The sequence below is a fragment of the Meles meles genome, chromosome 16 (assembly GCF_922984935.1).
Source record: "Meles meles chromosome 16, mMelMel3.1 paternal haplotype, whole genome shotgun sequence".
In the NCBI taxonomy this organism is placed as follows: domain Eukaryota; kingdom Metazoa; phylum Chordata; class Mammalia; order Carnivora; family Mustelidae; genus Meles; species Meles meles.
The window spans coordinates 58,993,664-59,012,528 of NC_060081.1; the positions used below are offsets into that span (position 1 = coordinate 58,993,664).

An 18,865-nucleotide genomic window follows, 5' to 3' on the forward strand; every position below is an offset into this window, starting at 1 on the left:
TCCCAGGGCTTTGGGAGAGGTGGGGTCTCGAATACCAGATTGGCAGAATCCTGAGGGTTGAGAGTTTGAAAGAATCTCTAGAAGCTTGGATATGCGTGGATATTTGGCGGAAAAGGAAACTGAGGCCCACAGAGTTAATATGCCTTTGTTTGAGGCCACACAGCAAGTTTGGGGGCAGTCAGGACTGGGCCTTAGTTTCCCTGGAGAGGCGGAGGCACTCTGGGGGTTAGATGCATGTAGAGAGTGAAGAGGTTGGGGCCAGGAACTATGGGTTCAGACCCTGGATCTGCTATTTATTATAGCTTTGCAACCTGTAAGGAGTGAGTCAGGCTCTCTGAGTCTGTGTCCTCAACTGGAAAATGGGGATAATACTCACCTGTGTTGTTGTGGAGATGAAAACACAAAGTGCTAGAGCAGGGTGCCTAGCGCTCAATGTTTAGTAAACGTCAGGCAGCCGTCTGGCAGCGGGCAATGGTGGGCACAATGTTTGCTGGATGCGTTATTGAAAATGAATCCTCAAAGTGACAGTGAGATGTGCGTAAGTTTCCCGGTGTGTAAGTCGGGACAAATGAACCTTGCCTTGTCACTTTTCTGTCCAGCCCTGGTAGCAATGTGGATTAAATAAAGTCTGAACGATCTCTAGATGAGCTATTCAGCCCAGGGCAATTCCTCTCCGAGTCCCACTCGGCAAAATTGCCCGTCAGCCTCGCCAATTCCTCTACACTCCTGGGTGCTCCCCCGGAACCAGGGAGGGGGATGTCCTCCACCTCTCAAGCCTACCCGGCTGAGGAAAAACAGAGTAGGAAAGCAGAGAATGTGTCGGGGTGGGGAGGTGAGACACAAGAGGGAGGGAGAGGAGAAGGTTGGTGGGGAGCATGGAGGTGCACGGACGTTGGTGTGGAGTTGACAAAAGGGTACGGACTGGGGGACAAGGATAGAGGATGCCCGTGAAAGGATACGGGGGACAGTGGGTACGGAGGGAATGAGAAAGATGGGGATCTCGTAGGAAGTGGGGGCTCTCCTCAGTAAGAGGTCCGTGGGTCGCCCTGCAGCAAGGAGTCGAAGGTCCTAGCAGTGGCCTCCCCGGGAGGCCCCCCGAGGCTCGGAGTCAGGCTCCCGAGCAGGAGCCACTAGCCAGCGAATCGTGGAGGGGGTGGGGAGGGGGTATCCGCAGCCTGGGATTGGCCACCGCACCGCCGGCCGCTGACGCGAGGCGGGCGGGCCCCTTTGTGATGTCACAATCAGCTGTTTGAACGTTCCAATTTGTGCCGTGAGCCCAGCCGCGGCCGCACAGTCTCAAAGCCCCGCGGGCGAGCGCAGCAGCTGCGAGCTTCCGAGCCGGAGCCCCGCCGCCTCTCCGTCCAGCCCCCGCGATGCAGCCCGGCCTGTGATCAGCGCCGACGCCGGGACGCTCCGCCGCACAACTACCTCAGAGCCACCCCGCCCGCCGCACCGCCCTCTCCCCCAGGTGAGTCCCCACCGGCTTCGGCCCAGGGGGTCCTGCGTCCGGAGACACGCCCCGCGGTCCCTGCTCCCGGGTCTTTGTTTCCGCCCGCGGCCGCCAGGCTGCATTCCTGTCTGTCGATTGGCTGCCGCAGGCCGGTAGACCGTGACGTCTCCCTATTTGCATATGACATTGAGACGTCACCAAGGCCGCACCGCCCCCCGGCTCGGGTCGCCTGTCCTCTCCTGACCCAGTAGGCGCTGGGTCGGGGCTGGGCCCACGGGTGAGGGTCGCAGAAAGGCAGCAGGACCGGAGGGACCTCTGCAGTTTCCTAGGCTAACCCAGGTGTTGGGGGCAGGCCTCCGATCCAGGACTTTCTCCTTGCCTTCGCGCGGCGCTGCTGGGTCTAGGCTGTGGGGGAGGGGGGGGCGGTCTTCAAGAGTTGGGGGGCAGCCCAGAGCTCCAGCTCTAGGTCGTTGGGGCGGCGCCAGATGGCGGAATACCCTCTCTCCAGCTCCAAGCTCTGCACCCCCGGGGACAACCCTAACATCTCCCTCATCCCTGTTCTGTGCCAAGCTTTAGCTGATGTCACACCCAGCGCCCAAACAAGGGGTCTCAGACTCCTTTTCATGGAAGGAGAAACTGAGGCCCAGAGAGGGGAAGTTGATTACCGGAGGTCCTGAAGCCAATTAGAGTCATGCCTACTGAGTGAATGACAAACGTCTGCCACGGCACATGCCTGGTTGGAACTCAGTAGGAGTAACAAGTTACACATCCTCCTAACACTGGTCATTGACTCTACCTTAGGCTCAGTACCATCCGAATTCGATGGGGCTTTTAGGTCCCCTCATTCCTGGATCTTTTTCCAGGAGGTCTCTGGAGACATGGTCCCCTTTTGAGGCCTTGACCCTCACTCTGTACTTTGGAGTCCCAGAGCCCAATAAAATCGCTGCCTCCCAGCTGTTTTGACCACAGAAAGGTGAGTCATTGGCTGCATCAGGGTGTCTCCAGGGCTGATGCAGGGGTGGGATGGAGGGTGAAGGTTCCCTCTGTTTGGCCCTTTCTTACCCTCCCAACCCCCAGCATTGTCAGCTAAGAAGGACATGACCTGGCCTAATGCTGGTGATGATGAGGCTTAACAGAGAGGGGCAGGAGAAAAAAGTAGGAGAAGGAGAGCTTCTGGCTTTCCAAGTGGATGGGCCCCAGAGCCTGGGCCAAGAGCCCCATCCCAGCCGGCTTTGCTAAAGGATGGGGTGGGGTAGAGATGGCTTGGAGCTCAAGTGCTATTCCGGGCACAGCTGCTGTAGTTATTAAAGGGAATGGTTCTCCCTGGAGCAGGGCTGGGAATGTGAGAATCAGGAAGCTGGCAAAGATGGGAAAGAAAATCCGGGAGGCTCCCCCCACTGTGGTCATGAGAGGGGGCGGGCACTGGCTGGCTGGTGCTGCTGTCACTCTTGGCTCTGTCACTTAATTGCTGTGTGACTTCAGGCAGGGAGCTTCCCCCTACATGGATCTGGGTGTAATAGAGGAGACCCACAGCAGGTTCTGCTGCACAGTGGGTGCTCTGGCAAGTGCCTGGTGAATCTTGGTGTCGGGAACTCCAAGCCTTTTTACAGCTGGACAGAGGGGTTCTGAGGTTAGCAGTGACTTGATTAAGTTCTGACTCCTCTCTGACCTCCCTAATCTCTCTTGCATCATTACATTTTGGGGCTTGTTTGCTGAGGTTTTCCTGACTGTGTATTCTCTGGACTGGATGTTTCATGCCCCGGGGCTCCACCTGCCTGGCCACCACCTACCTCTATGGCTTTGGATAGATGTATTGCCTTGGATTCTCAGGTTGTAAAATGGGCCAGGTGAATATGATGGGCCGGCAACAGCTCTCAACTTCCTTTTCATCTTCTCACTGAAGTCCTTGCAAGGAGGGTGTGCCTCATCAAGGCTCCAATCTTCCCTTCCTTCAGGAGGGGCGGAACTTTCTGGATTTCTGGTAACTGAGTCACTAATTCTCTGTGGCTAACAGATGGGTGGGGATATGTGGGCTTGTGCTGGGCAGACACTAGTTGGGGGTGCCCAACCTTTTATAATCTCTGTAGGTCTCCCACCCACCCACCAGAGAAGCCAGCACCCAGGGAACACTTCCTTCTGGAGCCCAATGTAGGTCTGCAAATGTGGAAAATACTCTGTTTATGGAGGTTGGATGATTCTGGTGGGAAGTGTGAAAACATACCCAAGGAGTGGGAGAGGTAGCAGCAAGCACAAGAATACCTCGGGTGGGGGACACCTGGGTGGCTCAGTCAGTTAAGCATCTGCCTTTGGCTCAGGTAATGATCCCAGGGTCCTGGCATCAAGTCCTGTATCGGGCTCCTTGCTCAGTGGGGAGCCTGCTTCTCCCTCTCCCTGCCGCTGCTTGTGCTCTCTCTATCACAAATAAATTAAAAAAATCGTAAAAAACAAAACAAAACAAAACACTTCAGGAGGGTTAGCAATAAGTGTAGGATGCCTCCAGGGAATGGAAGGGTGGACATGCCCCCAGGGAGTTCTACAGGAAGTGTGGAATCATCCCTAGAAGATGGTGACAAGTGTCTCAGTGGCAAATGTTTGACCATCTTCAGGGGACAGATGTGGAGGCTCAAGTTTTGGGACATCCAGGGGACTCCCAGCCAGGCCTAGTTCTAAGGTAGACTGAAGCAGGAAGAAGGGCAGATCTCTAGCTACTTCCCTTGGTGTCTCCATTCCTGGAGCAGGGGTCTCCTTCCTCATTTTCATCCAGGGAAGGACTGATTTGAGGAGTTGGGTCCTGGTCCAATCCTCAGTGCTCATCCTTAAGGGCTCCTGAGGTCTGATAGGCCCTCCCTTCATCATCACCTCCCACTGACCTGCTGTTCCTCTGGGGCCAGCAACCTGATCTTCCTCCTAGCCAGGAATGCTGCCCTTGAGCAGGAGCTTAGGTATAGAGGGTGAGAGAGGGGGGAGGGCCCAAGGGAATAGGATCTTAGAACCTTGTCAGACAGATACAGTGAGAGCTGTGGAATCACATGGTAGCAGTTCTGTGGGATTTCTGCCAGCTAACACTCTTCAGGCCACACAGGCTCAAGTAGGTGCTCTTAATCTTTGGGGTCAAGGAGTGATGTTAGGAAATCAGGATGAAAACTTCTTCCCAGGGGCGCCTGGGTGGCTCAGTGTTAAGTGTCTGCCTTCAGCCCAAATTGTGGTCTCAGGGTCCTGGGATCAAGCCCCACATGGGGCTCCCTGTTCAGCGGAAGCCTGCTTCTCCCTCTCCCACTCCCCCTGCTTGTGTTTCCTCTCTCGCTGTGTCTCTTCTGTCAAATAAATAAATCTTAAGAAAAAGAAAAAACTTCTTCCGGGAAAAATACCTTGGCCTCCAAATTAAAAATGCCTAATCTAGACTAATGTCTAATCCAGCAAAGGCAATGGAGTATAGTGATTATGGGTGCTGCCTCTGCAATCTGACTGCATGTGTTTAAATCGAACCTCTGTGTCTTATTAACTGTGAGACTTTGTGCAAGTTACCTTACCTCCTGGAGCCTCAGTTTCTTTACCTGTAAAAAAGGGATAATAATTAGACCCACTTCCTAGAGTTGTTGTGAGAAATACCTGTGGTGATATAGGTAAAGTGCTTAGTACAATACCTAGCACATGAATGGTAGCTATAGTATGACGATGGTAATAAGTAATTGCAGTATTGGACAGTTTCTTCCTTGCTTAGAGAACTTGGAGGTCCAGCTTGGATGTCCAGCCCTCTGGAGACCTTGCCTGATAGAATCTGGTCATATATATCACTCCTTTCATGTACCTAGAGGGGGCAATAATTTTAATAATAACTAGTAGATTAGTTTACTGAATGCTTACTCTGTGCCTGAGTGTGGCTGGAAGCACTGTGTGTTTGGTTCATTTAATTCTTATTAGAGCCCAGAGGAGGATACTATTATTAGCTCATGGAATTCCTGTAAGGGTCCAGAGGAAGGTATTTTATCATTGACATTTGACAGATGAGAAAACTAAAGCACAGAGAAGTTAAATAACTTGCTAAGATCGCACAGAAAACAGAAGAATCCTGAAAGCAGACGGACTTACCAGAACGTGAACACACCGCAGAGCTTCCCCATAAATACCTTGCACTGGGTGGGATCCCTAGCTGGGAGTCTGGGGGTAGTCGACTAAAGTCAGTGGGGGCTCTTGACTGCTTCTGTGCACCTCCCAGGTTTCTACACTGCCGGAGGACGCCCCCACCTGCACCGTTTCATCCTAGGCCATGTTCCAGCGCCTCACCAGCCTCTTCTTCAGTACTCCCCCTCCCCCCGAGGACCCCGAATGCCCCCGGGCCTTCGTCTCCGAGGAAGATGAAGTGGACGGCTGGCTCATCATTGACCTGCCGGGTGAGGCCTGGGTCAAGACTCTGATTCCTGGGCCTGTGGCAGGCGGCCGAGTTGCGGAGGGGAGGGGAGCTGCTAAGGGACTGGGGAGTTCCCCCGGCCTACTGGGCAAATGGGGTCTAGACAGTGACACTGAAGGCAGGGGAACAGGGCCCCATCCCATGCCAAGCCCGGGCGGTCTCCTGGCAGCGCAGTGTTGGGGCCCACACCTCACGTGCCCTAGGGCAGCTGGTCGAGACTCCTGGCCCGTGGGTGCCCCGTGGGCGCGGCGGGCGGCGCTGCGGGCCTGACTAACGATGCCCTTTCTCTCCCCGCCCCACTGTGTCCGGTGTGTGTGTGTCCCTCCCCGCTGCGCCCCCCTCCTCCGCATGGCTCCCCCTCCCGCGCCCCGTAGACAGCTACGCGGCTCCACCCAGCCCCGGGGCCGCCGCTGCCCCCGCAGGCCGCCCCCCGCCCGCGCCCTCCTTGATGGACGAGAGCTGGTTTGTTACCCCTCCCGCCTGTTTTACTGCAGAGGGGCCCGGACTCGGGCCCGCCCGCCTCCAGAGCAGCCCCCTGGAGGATCTCCTCATCGAGCACCCCAGCATGTCCGTTTACGTCACCGGCAGCACCATAGTGCTGGAGCCTGGGCCCCCTTCCCCGCACCCTGACGCTGCTCTGCCTGACGGCGACCTTAGCGAAGGGTGAGCGGGCCGGGGACGTGGCCTGGAGACCTAGAGACTGGGGAGCAAACCCAGGAGCCCGCCCCGTACGGAAGGGGCGGAGCCCTCAGAGGCGTGTCTTCGTTGCCGGGGGCGGGGACAAGGCTCGGAGCGGGCCTGAGGGTAAAGGGGCGGAGCCTTAAGAGGGGGCGAGGCCTGGCTTCGTGGCCCAGGCGGGGCCTGGGAGAGAGAGAGCTCGGAGGCTCTGGGCGGGTTAGGCCGAGGGGCTAGGCGGAGCGCCGAGGGGGTGGGGCTTTCAGAGGCTGGCAGGGAAGGTTAGAACCGAATTGGAAGTGGGGGACGAGCCTTCCCTGGAGTCCGGTTTACCTGTCGCGGGGGTTAGAACTGAGGAGGCATCTCCAGGTTGGCTCGGAAGAAGGGCGGGGCCACAAGCCCACAAGAAGGGCACTGGGCGCCCTGCTAAGAGCAGAGACAGCATTGCGCCAGGGCTAGGGTGCGGGGATGGGTGGGCGGAGTGTCCGGCCCTGACCGAGCGGTGCTCTGTCCCCCGCAGGGAGTTGGCGCCCGCCCGCCGCGAGCCCCGGGCCCTGCACCACGCCGCCGCCGCCCCTCTGCCGGCGCGGGCTGCACTGCTGGAGAAGGCGGGCCAGGCGCGGCGGCTGCAGCGGGCCCGGCAGCGGGCCGAGCGCCACGCGCTGAGCGCCAAGGTGGTGCAGCGGCAGAACCGCGCCCGCGAGAGCCGTTCGCGCCGGCCGAAGCACCAGGGCAGCTTCGTCTACCAGCCGTGCCAGCGCCAGTTCAACTACTGAGGGTCCTCCGGCCGAGCCACAGACCCCTCGCCGACTCCCGACCCCTGTCGGGCCCCTCTGCCGCAGCCAGTGTGTTGCTCGAGGAGCGCCCGCAGCCCACCTGGGTTGGACACTACAACCTCCCTCCTCCTCAAGTGAGGTGGGGTGCTAGCCCCTCTCCCCCCACCTCGATTTTCCCACCTCTGATCCGACTCTGAACCCCCTCCTGTCCTTCACCCTACGACCCCATACCTGGCATCTAATCCTCCATTTCCTGCCCCCTTGACACTCCATCTTTCCTTCCTTCTCTGGTCCCTGTCCCCATCTCTGCCTTGACATTCCCCTTCATCCTTGCCCTCCGGTCCTGTACCTCTGGCCCACTCCTTCTTCCGCTAGCCTCTTCTCCCACATCTAGCTCTTTAACCCGCCTTCAAGCCCCACTTTACAAGCCTCGCTCTATCTCATGTTTGGCACTATGCTCACTCCTGCTCCCTTATTCATTCCCAGTAATTCCCTCCCAAATAGATGGGGGAGTGGACGCTGAGACCAAAGGGTTCTGCCTTTTGTCTCCTCCTTCCCTCTCCCGGTGGAGTTTTTTAGGCCTGGAAAGGTAAAGTATGTGGAATAGGACTGTGAGATGTGAGTTAGAGGGAGAAGGTGGAGGGAACTGAGGGAAAGAGGCAGCCTACTGGAAATGTAGACAGGATATACAGGTTAAGAAGCTGTAGGGAGCAGGGCACTGCACCATGGGAACTGGCACTGTGCTTGCTCAGAGAGGCCAAGCCCTACTCTTGGGTTTGAGCCTGAAGTCTACCCCCACTTCCCTTGCCTAGAATCCCACTTCCCAAATCTCTTCCAGAAATCCACCCCTCTGCACTCCCCTGAGTCTGAAGGGCTTAGTACCTTATTGCCCTACCCTCAACATGTCACCCCAGGAGGCTGGGCAAGGCCCTGCCATCCTGACCATCTGTTCACATGCCCAAGGTGCTAGAACTAGTTTAGGAGAGATGCAAGCCAGAGGGCTTCTAGGCAGGGAAAGTGCACACCCCAGAGTAAGAAAGCAGAACGATACTGGGGAGGACAAGCTGTGGGGTGAAACCACCCCAAGACTAATAGCTCAGCCTTCATGTTGCCTCTGGCCTTGTATTTCACACTCTACCTAGGATGACTAATAAAAACACTCCTGGGTAGGAAGCCAGGAGCCCCACTGGCCCAATCCCCAAATAGTTCCTATCCAGGGTCGGGGCCTCTGGGAAGCCTCTCATTTCCTCCCCCAGGGCTCTTCCTTTCTAGTCTGATGGGGAGAAATGGGTGTCCTATGGTTCCCCTTACCCTCTCCTCCAGTAAGTAAATGGAGGAGGGATCCTGAATTCCTAGGTGAGACAAGAGGGGACACAGGCAGACAGTGTTGCCCTTCTTGTGGCGGGAGTGAATTTTGGGCTCAGACACCAGCAACAGCTTCTTGGGCTACCCCGAGTTGCTTCCCTTTTCCTCTGTCCTCTTCTAGTGTGTGCTCTTTCTCCCTTGAAACTTTTAAGATTTCCTGTTACATACTAACATCGGTCTTCCCCCTCACTCCAATTCCAGGTTTCTTGGCCTCACCGCAAAGCTGAGGCTTGGTTGGAAAACTGCGATCCCATGAGGGTTAAGGTAGTTGCCCTCCCTGATCCTATAGCCCCAAGCCTCAGGTTGGGTATATGGATAAAGGAGCGGGGTAGCCCCATGGTTGCTGGGATGGGGACGGAGGAAGTTCCTGTTGGGGTCTCCCATTCAAGGGAGTAAGCCAAATCTACAGTAAAGGCAGATCAAAGTCCCTGTACCAGTCCACTAATGCCCCAGTAGTTGATAACCTTGCTCCTCTGGCCAAGGTTCTCCTGCAGTTACAGCCTGGTTGGTTTTATTCTTCCAGCTACCCCGTGGTCACTTCACAGCCAGTTAGGGTCTTCAGCACTTCCAAGAGCTGAACCTCCTTCCCACTCTTCCTGCCTACTCCTCTGCTGCCTGCTGGGGCATAGGCTCAGTCCTGGGCAGTCCCCATGATCCTTCTGGGAGGGGGGAAGAGTGAGTTATAGGGCATTCGGTTCAAATTTCAAAAGGCCCCTCTCCCTTACATATATTTCTGGAGGCACCTGTAGTTCTAGAACCCTGCGATCTCACCACCTGGCTGGTTGTAAGGCTCATGTGTTTTTGTACTTTCCTATAGATTCTGTAGCATTTGAGTGTATAGATTTCTAAGAACCAATCTACTCAGTCTCCTGCTAGTCTGACTCCTGAAGCATCAGACCTCGTCATACTGTATTGACTGTGTATGTGCCTTTCACCTTGAGCATGCTTCAGGATTTTCTTTTTTTAAACCACAGAACTTGAATACATGAGGGAACCTGAATTCACAAAGTCCTATGCAACCTTAGACAGGAAGGGGTGAGAGAGTCTGTCTTGACTGATGTTTTCAGAGACTGTGGAGTAGTTTGTATTAATTGATGTCAATACTACCAGCACGTTGCCAAAACTGAGTATGTCAGAGGGACCCCTGTTTCTAGAGTGAGACCCAAGATGTCAAAGGGCGACTTAGAGTAATTCCCCAATATGTCTGTGTGCTCCCTTCAAGCTGGCTGTCACTTTCCAGCTTTTGCCAGTTTGGCCCCAACAGGGTACCAAGTGTGTATGAATGCAGTTTGCTGCTGTTTTGGGGTATGCCTGCTCCCTAACCCCCACCTGGAACCCTGATCAATTTGTTCTGACCTATAATGTCTTAGGTGCAACAAGGACCCCACTAGAGCTCTTGGATGTCTTCTCAGATCCATGTGGCTTTATGTGAGGGGACTGAATGCAGACACACCGGAGCCCCTTGTTATCTTCCCTCTTGCCCTGCCACCTAGTTCCACATGGAACCAACAAGCTGAGTGTATCCCTCTTAGGTGTTTTGTGTTGAGACTGACTGAAATGAGAAGACTGTGGTTGACCATGTTGTGACATGTTGACAGACTCAAGGACATAACCACCTCAATCCAGTCATGTGGCATGCCTGTGTATGTGTATAACAGGATTCTGATTGTTAGGTTTTAATGTTATTCCTCTATGGGAGAAAAAAAAAATTAATATAAAGAAAAACAAATAAAAATCTATTTAAAGCACATTATGCTTTCTGTCTGAGTAGAGCTAACATAGGAGAGCAATCTGCAATCTCAAGCATAGTATTGGCACAGGGATTATTATTAGGCTGGCTTTGGTTCTGCTTGTGTGTCATACAGACACAGAATAGGGAAGATAAGCTTGTTGGGAATAAAGCCAGACAACTGTGGGGTCTGACTCATCAATAACTACTTTTAGAGGATCCTTATAACCCAAGACATACATGAAGGCAGCTGAAACAGAGATGAGAATGGGAGAATGACAGTCACTTACTAATCCTTTTGGTCTCAGGTATTAGGTTCTAGCAAGGTCAAGAAGACCCTGCAGGGGAAGGGATGGACTGTGTCTAGCTGTAGAAGATACAGCTGAGGCTGAGGCCCAGAACAAGACAAGGACAGAGCCCCAAGCATCAGAGTCTCCTGAAGGTTGGGAGTAGGGTGGGGCAGAAGCAGCAGTTTTAGAGACTATAATTTTTAGGTAGGATTGAGCAAGGAAAGGGGAAAACCCAGGCATGTTGATGAGAAACCAGCCCCAAGCCTGATACAGATGTGAAATAGCATACCCAAAAGGTAAGAAAGTAGTGGGCATCTTTGAAGTATATAAAGTATGTAACACAAAGTGACCACTTCTATGTGGGAACTGCCTGATCTAACCATAGAATTGGACTGAAAGTGGAAAGCTGACCCAAAGTGGGCAAGATACTTGATGCTGTTACAAAGAATCTGGCTGGTCAGTCTGGGCTTATCTCTCGAATGGAGAAGACTGTTAACATTTTGTGCACAGAGAAACAGATGTACAAGGTGGAGACAAAGTACATCTGGGTTACTGATGGCTTCCTGTCCCTAGAAAATCCTGGGTGGTCTTTGATCCCAAGTTGATTCTGTTATTTGCAACCAAAACAAATTTGACCAACATTTATCAAAGTGCCAGGTACAGTGCTGAAAGGGCTAGTTTCTTCAAAGCAGGTATAGTAAGGACAAGGTGGGATTCTAATTTACAAAGGAGGCTGATCCTATTCATTTATGGTCTAAAGAAAGAACATGCTCACCCAATAATCCCTTACCAATAACATACATTTATGTTCTAAGACAATGACATTTATTTAACACATTCAGTATTTCACATTGTACAAACCCTTAGATTCTCTTTATTCACTGGTCCATTTCTACAACAAATACATCCAAAACACTATATAATAAAATTATTTACATTTCCAAGTGAAAAGATTCCTTTAGCTCCCACTACTGCTATTCACACACATAACTTCCACAGCACAATACATCATTAGAATATCTAAAAATGCTCACCCTGTACTCTAGGCTGCTTAGGAAATATGAAAACTAATAACATAATCGCATTAGCTCCTCTCAATACATGGCAACATTTTAGAAACCTTGAACTTCATCTTGTAACACCAAAAGGGTTCAACAACTCTGCTTACCCCATTGCACTTTACAAAACAGGTTGCAAGGACTAGGAAAAGGGCCACATTATTAAAATGACTAGCTGTACAGAAATGGATTTTAAAAAGTCACAGCTCAAAATTGCTTTTTGTAAAATTCACACACATTTACAAGGATCAAGTCGCCGTCCAGCTTGTTTACTTGGATTTTCTCCGCTTGGATTGCACCGGGCTGGTTATGTCTGTGGGGGGAAGGAAGGACATGCTCAGTTGAGGCAACTCTTTACGGCAGTGATGTTTTAGGCAGTCCACAAGAAGCAGAGCTGGCCTAACTGGAGCCCTGCTGGACTCTGAATAAATCAAAGGGCCTCAAAAGGAGCACTCAGTGTGGAGAGGGTCTCAGACTTCTATGGAAATAGGGCCTGGCAATCAGGGAAGTCTGATACAGGTGGTGGGAGATGAAGCGCACATACCCAGTTGGAAAAAGTGGCAGGGTAGGGAGAGCATCTTGAACTGGGCAATTAACCCTACAACCTCCATCACCAGTTCTTATCACCCAGTGAAATGACAGATAGATGGAGTACTTTTGTGAGAAATCAATGAGTCTTGCTACAGGTTAAGTGAGTAAATTGTGTCAGAGTGCAAAAAAATGGCCCCTGGACCTTTTGGAATCAAGTCATCGTTTTGCAGTAAGCAACTCTTTTTGCCTTACTATTGTCAAGCCTCTAAATAACATGACCATGACCTATGGTCAACAAGTATCTATTGTGGCCTAGCTAGGAATATCAAGGCTGTGGATACATATAGGTATAGAAACAATTCAGAGCAAGCCACAGCCTACTATGAGCCCAGGTGAGCCTGTGGGCTTCATGGAAGAGGTGGGGAACTGAGTAACTTATATGCAGAATAACAGTGGCATAAATGGAACAAGTGTGTTTTAATTACTTTACTTCCTCTTATCACAGTGTCTTCAATCAACTCAATCATATTCCGTATTTAAACCATGTTTAAATACCATGGGGCACCTGGATGGTGCAGTCAGTTGAGTATCTGATTAGAGCCCCGTGTCTGGCTCCACATTAGGCACGGGGTCTGCTTGAGTTTCTCTCTCCCTCTCCCTCTGCCCCTCTGCCTCCCTGTACACTCACTCTAAAAGAAATAAACCTTGAAAAAGAAAACCTTTCTCACAAAAGTCTTCTACAGCAGGGTATAGTGGTGAATAGCTTGGAGCTCTCCAAATGTAAACATTTCTTTAAAATCTTCTATTGATCTTGGGACGCCTAGGTGTCTCTGTCAGTTAAGTGTCTTCCTTCGGCTTGGGTCATGATCCCAGGGTCTTGGGATTGAGATCTGAATCAAGCTCCTTGCTTGGCGGGGAGTTTGCTTCCCCCCCTCCCACCTACTGCTCCCCCTGTCTATACTCTCTCTTACTCTGACAAAATCTTTAAACAAAAAATGTTCTATTGATATTAAAAATTCACTCTCATTCTTCAAGCGGCTCCACAGATCTTCTGGCTTTAATAAGAAAAGTTTTAAAATTACTTCCTGTCAGAGAGAAAATATTTTCTAACACGGTAATGTGTAAGATGAATCAGTTTTATTGGTTTCTGGAAACAAGGCTAAATTTTCTGATGCTGCATTTTAGATTCAGTGTTCTAAGCAATCTTTCTTTTCTCTTTTGTATCATATTTTCAAAGTCCAAACTTAACGATGTAGAAGCAAAAAGCAAAAATGTTACTATTAGCTATACTAATTGCTAAGAAGGTCTCAATGACTTTCCAAGAAGTGACCATTGCAATATTTTTGGGCTTCTACTGGTATAAATTTCAGTATATATATCTTCTTGCTGGAAGGTCATGTTGCTTGTGCCATGTGGTAAAGGAATCAGTTGCTCTGATTTATTCCTTAGTCTTTTGCTAATCAGATGACAGTCTGACAGCATGTGGATAAAGGTGTTCTTTAATTCCATATAAATCAAGAGTTTCACACACCCCAAAGTTCCCTATGATCAACTCGCTAGTCCAACTCTCAAGTTTCATTTTCACTGTAGTAAATTTATCATCTGAGTAAAAATATATAGAGTTGTGTCTTTTTTTTTTTTTTTTTAAGTAGGCTCCACACCCAGTACAGAGCGCAATGCAGGGCTTGAACTCACAACCCTGAGATCAAGATCTGAGCTGAGACCAAGAGTAGGAACTCAGCCAACTGAGCCACACAGGGACCTCTACACAATTCTGTCTTGAGTGTTCATCCTTAGAGAGGTATCTGTTAATTAGGCCAACTTTGGGAGCTTCTTTGTTGTGACATGAAGGATGGAGTGCTGTGTCTGAGAAACACCTCTGTGGCTGGGAAAATAGGTGAGAAGGGGGAGGGTGGAGAAGTAACCTCAGGCTCTCCCTCCTCCTCCTCTTTGCTTGCTTTCTCCCATTTGTCACTGCTTCATAGCACCCAATGATCTGGCAGGCAGACTATGCTTCTGCGGACCAATCAATGAGTGGGACCACGAGTAAACAAGTGATTTGTGTTAGAAACTTCAGAAAAATAATATTTTAGATACCAGGGTTAGAGGTGGGAAAGATGGTGTAGAGTGTACTTTTACACTTCCATGAAGGAAAAAAAAAAAACAAAAAACTGCATCGGCCTGATACTGAAGCCTCTTATCACCTTCCCTGGATAAATCTAGGCAATCTGGGTCACAGGGTAATGTCACTTTTGATGTCTTTATAAAGCTGTCTGAAAAGGTGAGTTTTTTTCTGTAGTTCAGTTTTATACTTCAAAACATTACCACTTTTATTACTCCACTGAATACAATAAGAGAATCCAGAGGTAAACTCTTTAAGGGATTTTACAAATTAATATCTTCACAGATATATAAGTAGTTCAAAAGCTAATAGTAACACCTGTTATATTGATATTTTGAACCAACTACATGGTAAAGAACTGGGTCAGTAACAGTCTTTCAGATGGCTGTCCATACATATCCTTGGAGAACATTTACATTTATAATTTGATATGGGCATTTTCTCCCCCTGGTTGCCTCATTTTGACTGTAAGTAAATTTGGCCAAACCTATAGTGCAAGGGTCTACTAAATCTTCTGTTATTTGGAGTTTACCTTTCAAGGAGTTTTAGAAAATGACCTTGGCCTTGCTCACTTCATTATGTTTTTTACTATACTACTTCTAGTCAAGATTTCTACTTTTTGCAAAAAAAAATTCTGGACATCTTTCAGAATTTTCATGGCTGGTTTCTGAACAATGATGCTACAACAGTATAGTCTCAGGCAGTTACTGTTCAGGGTTTTCTCCCATATCATGCTTATTTGTATTTCCATGGTAACACTTCCATTTTAAGAATGTCTGTTTTGGGGGCACCTGGGTGGCTCAGTGGGTTAAGCCTCTGCCTTTGGCTCAGGTCGTGATCCCAGGGTCCTGGGATCGAGGCCCACATCAGGCTCTCTGCTCGGCGGGGAGCCTGCTTCCTCCTCTCTCTCTGCCTACCTGTGATCTCTCTCTCTCTCTCTAATAAATTAAAAAAAAAAAAAAAGAATGTCTGTTTTTTTAGATCGTTGCTTCTCATGTCGCAGGCTGAGAGTATGGTAGGGCTATCACCCCACTTTGCTGTCAGAGGCATCTTAAGGCATTCCAGGGACACCCACCGCTGCTACTCTGCTCTGCTATAGGTTGCTCTGAACTTCCTTCATATTAGCATATTTTCCCTGGTTTCAAACTTAGGCATTGAACCCCATTTTTAACTACTGATCTTTTTTCCCAGTTGAGAATATAACCTAAAATCTATCATAAACAGAAGAGTAAATAATGATAAGGGAAGCGAGACAAACCATTTCTGTGTTAATAGGGAACACATCATGTCAGGAAGTAGAACTACTCATTTGCATTTTTATAACAACACACCTGATTAAGTCCAGTTTTAAAAAGATGCTCACTGATTGGTGGGAGCCAATTTTTGTGCCTGTAATTAAAAGTGGTGTAGGGGGAACCCAACAACCAAAACCAAAACAACAGAGAGTGACCAATCAACCATGTGGGCCTCCCTGGACTTGCCCAGAAATAATCTGTCCCACCTGCTCCAATCTGGCAAGTATAGTATGCCTTGGCCAGCATGACGTAAGCAAACTCTGTTCTCACAGCAGGAGCATGGTTAATGTCACTGGGTCTCTGACAATACAAATGTACCAATACTTTTCATTATAAACTGCTCATATTTCTCTGCTTTCAAGATGCTCATGAAAAACAGACTGTTTCTGATTTTGTCTGTGTATATATAACCCAAACTGTATGAACACAAAAAGGCAAACCTTTTTCTCGCCTCAAAACTTTAAGAAGTACTAATGCCGCAGAAAGATGTTTAGGTACCCAGCACTACTATGCCTCCAAATTTGATTTGCGTAGATTTTGGAAAACACCTTGATATTTTATGATCACTCCCTGGTATGGGTTCAAATATGATCACAAAAAGTTATTTTATGACCAGTTCAGAGTTCTGGATATAGCACAGCATATTGCATAGCAAATAATAATGCATATTTATTCTTTAATCTGGATCCAAGAGCTCTCACACTTAAAAATCAAAACAGCTATAGCATTCATTTTGGATTTAAAAGGTAACTTACTCTTAAGAGTTAAGAACTGACAGCCTGAGGGCTTGAGGCTGATGTGGAGATCTGTACATGACTATGATTCCTGGGGTTTGGGGAAAGCTCTGACATCCTTTCAGGAGACACTTACCTGCCCCCAAGCAAAGTCACAAAGCTTTCAAGTCATTAGGGCTCTGCCTAAGCCACTTGTTAAGCCTCAGAGCAGGGATGGGGCAGGCATTACAACATGACCACCACCACCTTGGGACAATGTCCAGTTTAAGTGTACAAACCTATTCTCCACCCCTTTCTAAAACAGGTTCCAGCTTTCCATCTTTCCTTGGCTGGCAGTTCCCTACAGACTGGCTTTAAGCATCTCCTCTTAACTGTCCCAGCTGCTCCTGTGATTAATTCTTTCTGATGCACTGTAAATGACACCCTTATTACCTTTGAGGGTCTGGGCTCAGGTTTTCCAAAAAATCTGGTATGTGACTTCTCTAAAGACTTGTTTCCTGCCCACCCCCCTTGTTTCCTTGTTTAATTACACACCATATTCTACAGTCTAGAAGACCTTGATTCTTTGGGAAGGTGAAAGGCCAAAAGAATACACAGAATTGAGGGGAAGCAGATTTTCCCACAGAACTCCAGGAATCTGCCCTTTGGTGGTCTAAATTTAGTATTCAATATACTGAAAGGAGTGCTTCCTTCCAAACAAATCTCTGCTTCGGAGAGGATTCCCAGGGAGAATGAAGAAAGTAGCTGGTTCCTTTTTTGCATTAAAGTGGGGATACCTAAGAGGACCCTGCCTGTGGTTTATACGGGATACCTGAAAAGGAAAGAAGACCCTTCCTCTCTGATGGGCTGAGATAAGGTAACTTCTACACCTCTACCTGTATGTGATCTGTGCACCTATGGCCTACTCCCAGGGGCTCTTATGAGGATTCATGAAATTCTTGCCCAGAAGCACAACCTGCCAATGACAGCTGAGTTCCCAGGTCAGTGTCTGGTGTTTGTGCACAGAACCTGCCCTCATCTTCAGGCTGGCATCCCAATAGTACCTGACTGTTTCTCAGCACCCCTTCTGATATCAGGCACTTGGCCAGGATCCCAGCTCTTGCCTAATGTGAGCTACTTAAGCTCAGCACATTTCCTGAGGAGATGAAGTATCATACCCTTCCTCAGATCTGGGCCTTTGCACATGCTGTTCCTTTTGCCCAGATATTTCATTCAACTCCCATAGCCTGCATAATGCCTCCTCATTCTTCAGCTCTCAGCTTAAACATCATTTTCTCCAGAAAGCCTTCTCTGATTTGGCAGAGGAGCATAGCATCCCAGCTATAAGCTCCTATAGTACCATGTAATTCTGCTATCACAACATTTAACACACACTATTAGTCTTTCTGGCTAGCAAATAATTGATATGAAGACAGAGACTCTGTCTTTCATTATTATATTCCCAGGACCTGGCATGTGTTAAGTACTTAATATATATTTGATAGACAATTATTAATAATTACTGATTATGTATTTCTTTGCATGAGGCACCATACTAGGTACCAAGGATACGATGATGAGCAAAGCCAGACAACTCCTATCCCAGCAGACTGCATAGATTAATTACCTGTCATGTAAATAGACATAAAGTTAAAACTGTGATGTTATGAAGGAGAACATGGTGCTATGATTTCTCATAGCAGTGATCAGGGAGCTAGGTAGAAAGAGTACGAAGTTCATGAGGAGAAGAGAAGGAAGAGGGAAGAACATTCCCTGCAATGGGTGTTAACATACACACAGGCTTTTGACAAGGGATGAGAGTAGCATGTCTGAGTTGCTGAGGGAACTCAAATGAGGCTGGGAGATGCTGACAGGGACCAGACCACACAGAACCTTGTTGGTGCTTTTAGACTTTAATCCTAATTACAATGTGAATCACTGAAGGGTTTTAAGCTACAGTAGCAATGAAGATGGGGCAAAGTGGATGAACTTGGGCCACTTGAGATAAAATCAGCAGCTTTCGTGATGATATGAGGGATGTGAGGATGAGGGAGAGGTGCCAAGGAGGAGGTGCCCAATGGACAGATGGTGGTGCCATTCCCTAAGGTGGGGAACACTGGCAAATGACCTGACATTGTGGGTGAAATCGGACATGTTGAATATCTGAAGTCCTGTTAACGTTGTACATGCAGTTGTCTATGATTTCTAGAGGTCTGTACTAGAAATACAAATTCATGAGTTGTCTGTGAAAAGTTGTAACTAAGAAAGTGAGGCATGAGTGAGATCAGTTAGGGAGAGAAGAGCTGAAGACAAAGGGTGACTCAGGATTGAAGTATGAGGAAAGCCAACATCTAATATCTATGTACTGAGGTTGAGAAGGAAAAGTCAGAGAGGTAGGGAGAAAACTATCAAGAGCTCTAGGTCAGAGAAGCCAAGGACAGTGAATTCAAAAA

General features: G+C 49.1%; 2 protein-coding genes across 14 annotated transcripts in view; one reads left to right on the forward strand and one right to left on the reverse strand.

Annotated features, from left to right (window-relative positions):
* Nucleotides 1-1,282: 1,282 nt before the first annotated feature.
* On the forward strand, nt 1,283-10,422 carry TP53INP2 (tumor protein p53 inducible nuclear protein 2). Of its 5 annotated transcripts, none has more exons than XM_045981286.1 (5): nt 1,283-1,468; nt 2,314-2,423; nt 5,667-5,841; nt 6,233-6,521; nt 7,054-10,422. In XM_045981286.1, exons 3-5 carry the CDS (start codon nt 5,718-5,720, stop codon nt 7,307-7,309), a joined length of 669 nt encoding a protein of 222 aa, XP_045837242.1. In that variant the 5' UTR covers nt 1,283-1,468; nt 2,314-2,423; nt 5,667-5,717; the 3' UTR covers nt 7,310-10,422. The 5 variants fall into 5 exon arrangements, with proteins under 5 accessions (XP_045837242.1, XP_045837241.1, XP_045837245.1 ...); XM_045981288.1 differs by lacking the exon at nt 1,283-1,468 and adding an exon at nt 1,521-1,727; XM_045981287.1 differs by lacking the exon at nt 1,283-1,468 and adding an exon at nt 1,678-1,789.
* A 1,073-nt stretch (nt 10,423-11,495) lies between these two features.
* The window catches only part of NCOA6 (nuclear receptor coactivator 6), a 104,364-nt gene continuing 96,994 nt past the window's right edge, over nt 11,496-18,865 (reverse strand). For all 9 annotated transcript variants that reach the window (XM_045980349.1, XM_045980355.1, XM_045980354.1 and 6 more), the window contains one exon: nt 11,496-12,064. In XM_045980349.1, coding sequence (XP_045836305.1) covers nt 12,021-12,064 — 44 coding nt within the window. In that variant the 3' untranslated portion in view covers nt 11,496-12,020. The remainder of the gene's footprint in view (nt 12,065-18,865) is intronic.

Coding starts and splice junctions, on each gene's coding strand:
- TP53INP2 (XM_045981286.1), top strand. CDS start 5,718: ATGTTCCAGCGCCTCACCAGCCTCTTCTTCAGTACTCCCCCTCCCCCC. Junction 5,842..6,232: donor GCTCATCATTGACCTGCCGG/GTGAGGCCTGGG, acceptor CGCGCCCCGTAG/ACAGCTACGCGGCTCCACCC. Junction 6,522..7,053: donor GACGGCGACCTTAGCGAAGG/GTGAGCGGGCCG, acceptor TGTCCCCCGCAG/GGAGTTGGCGCCCGCCCGCC.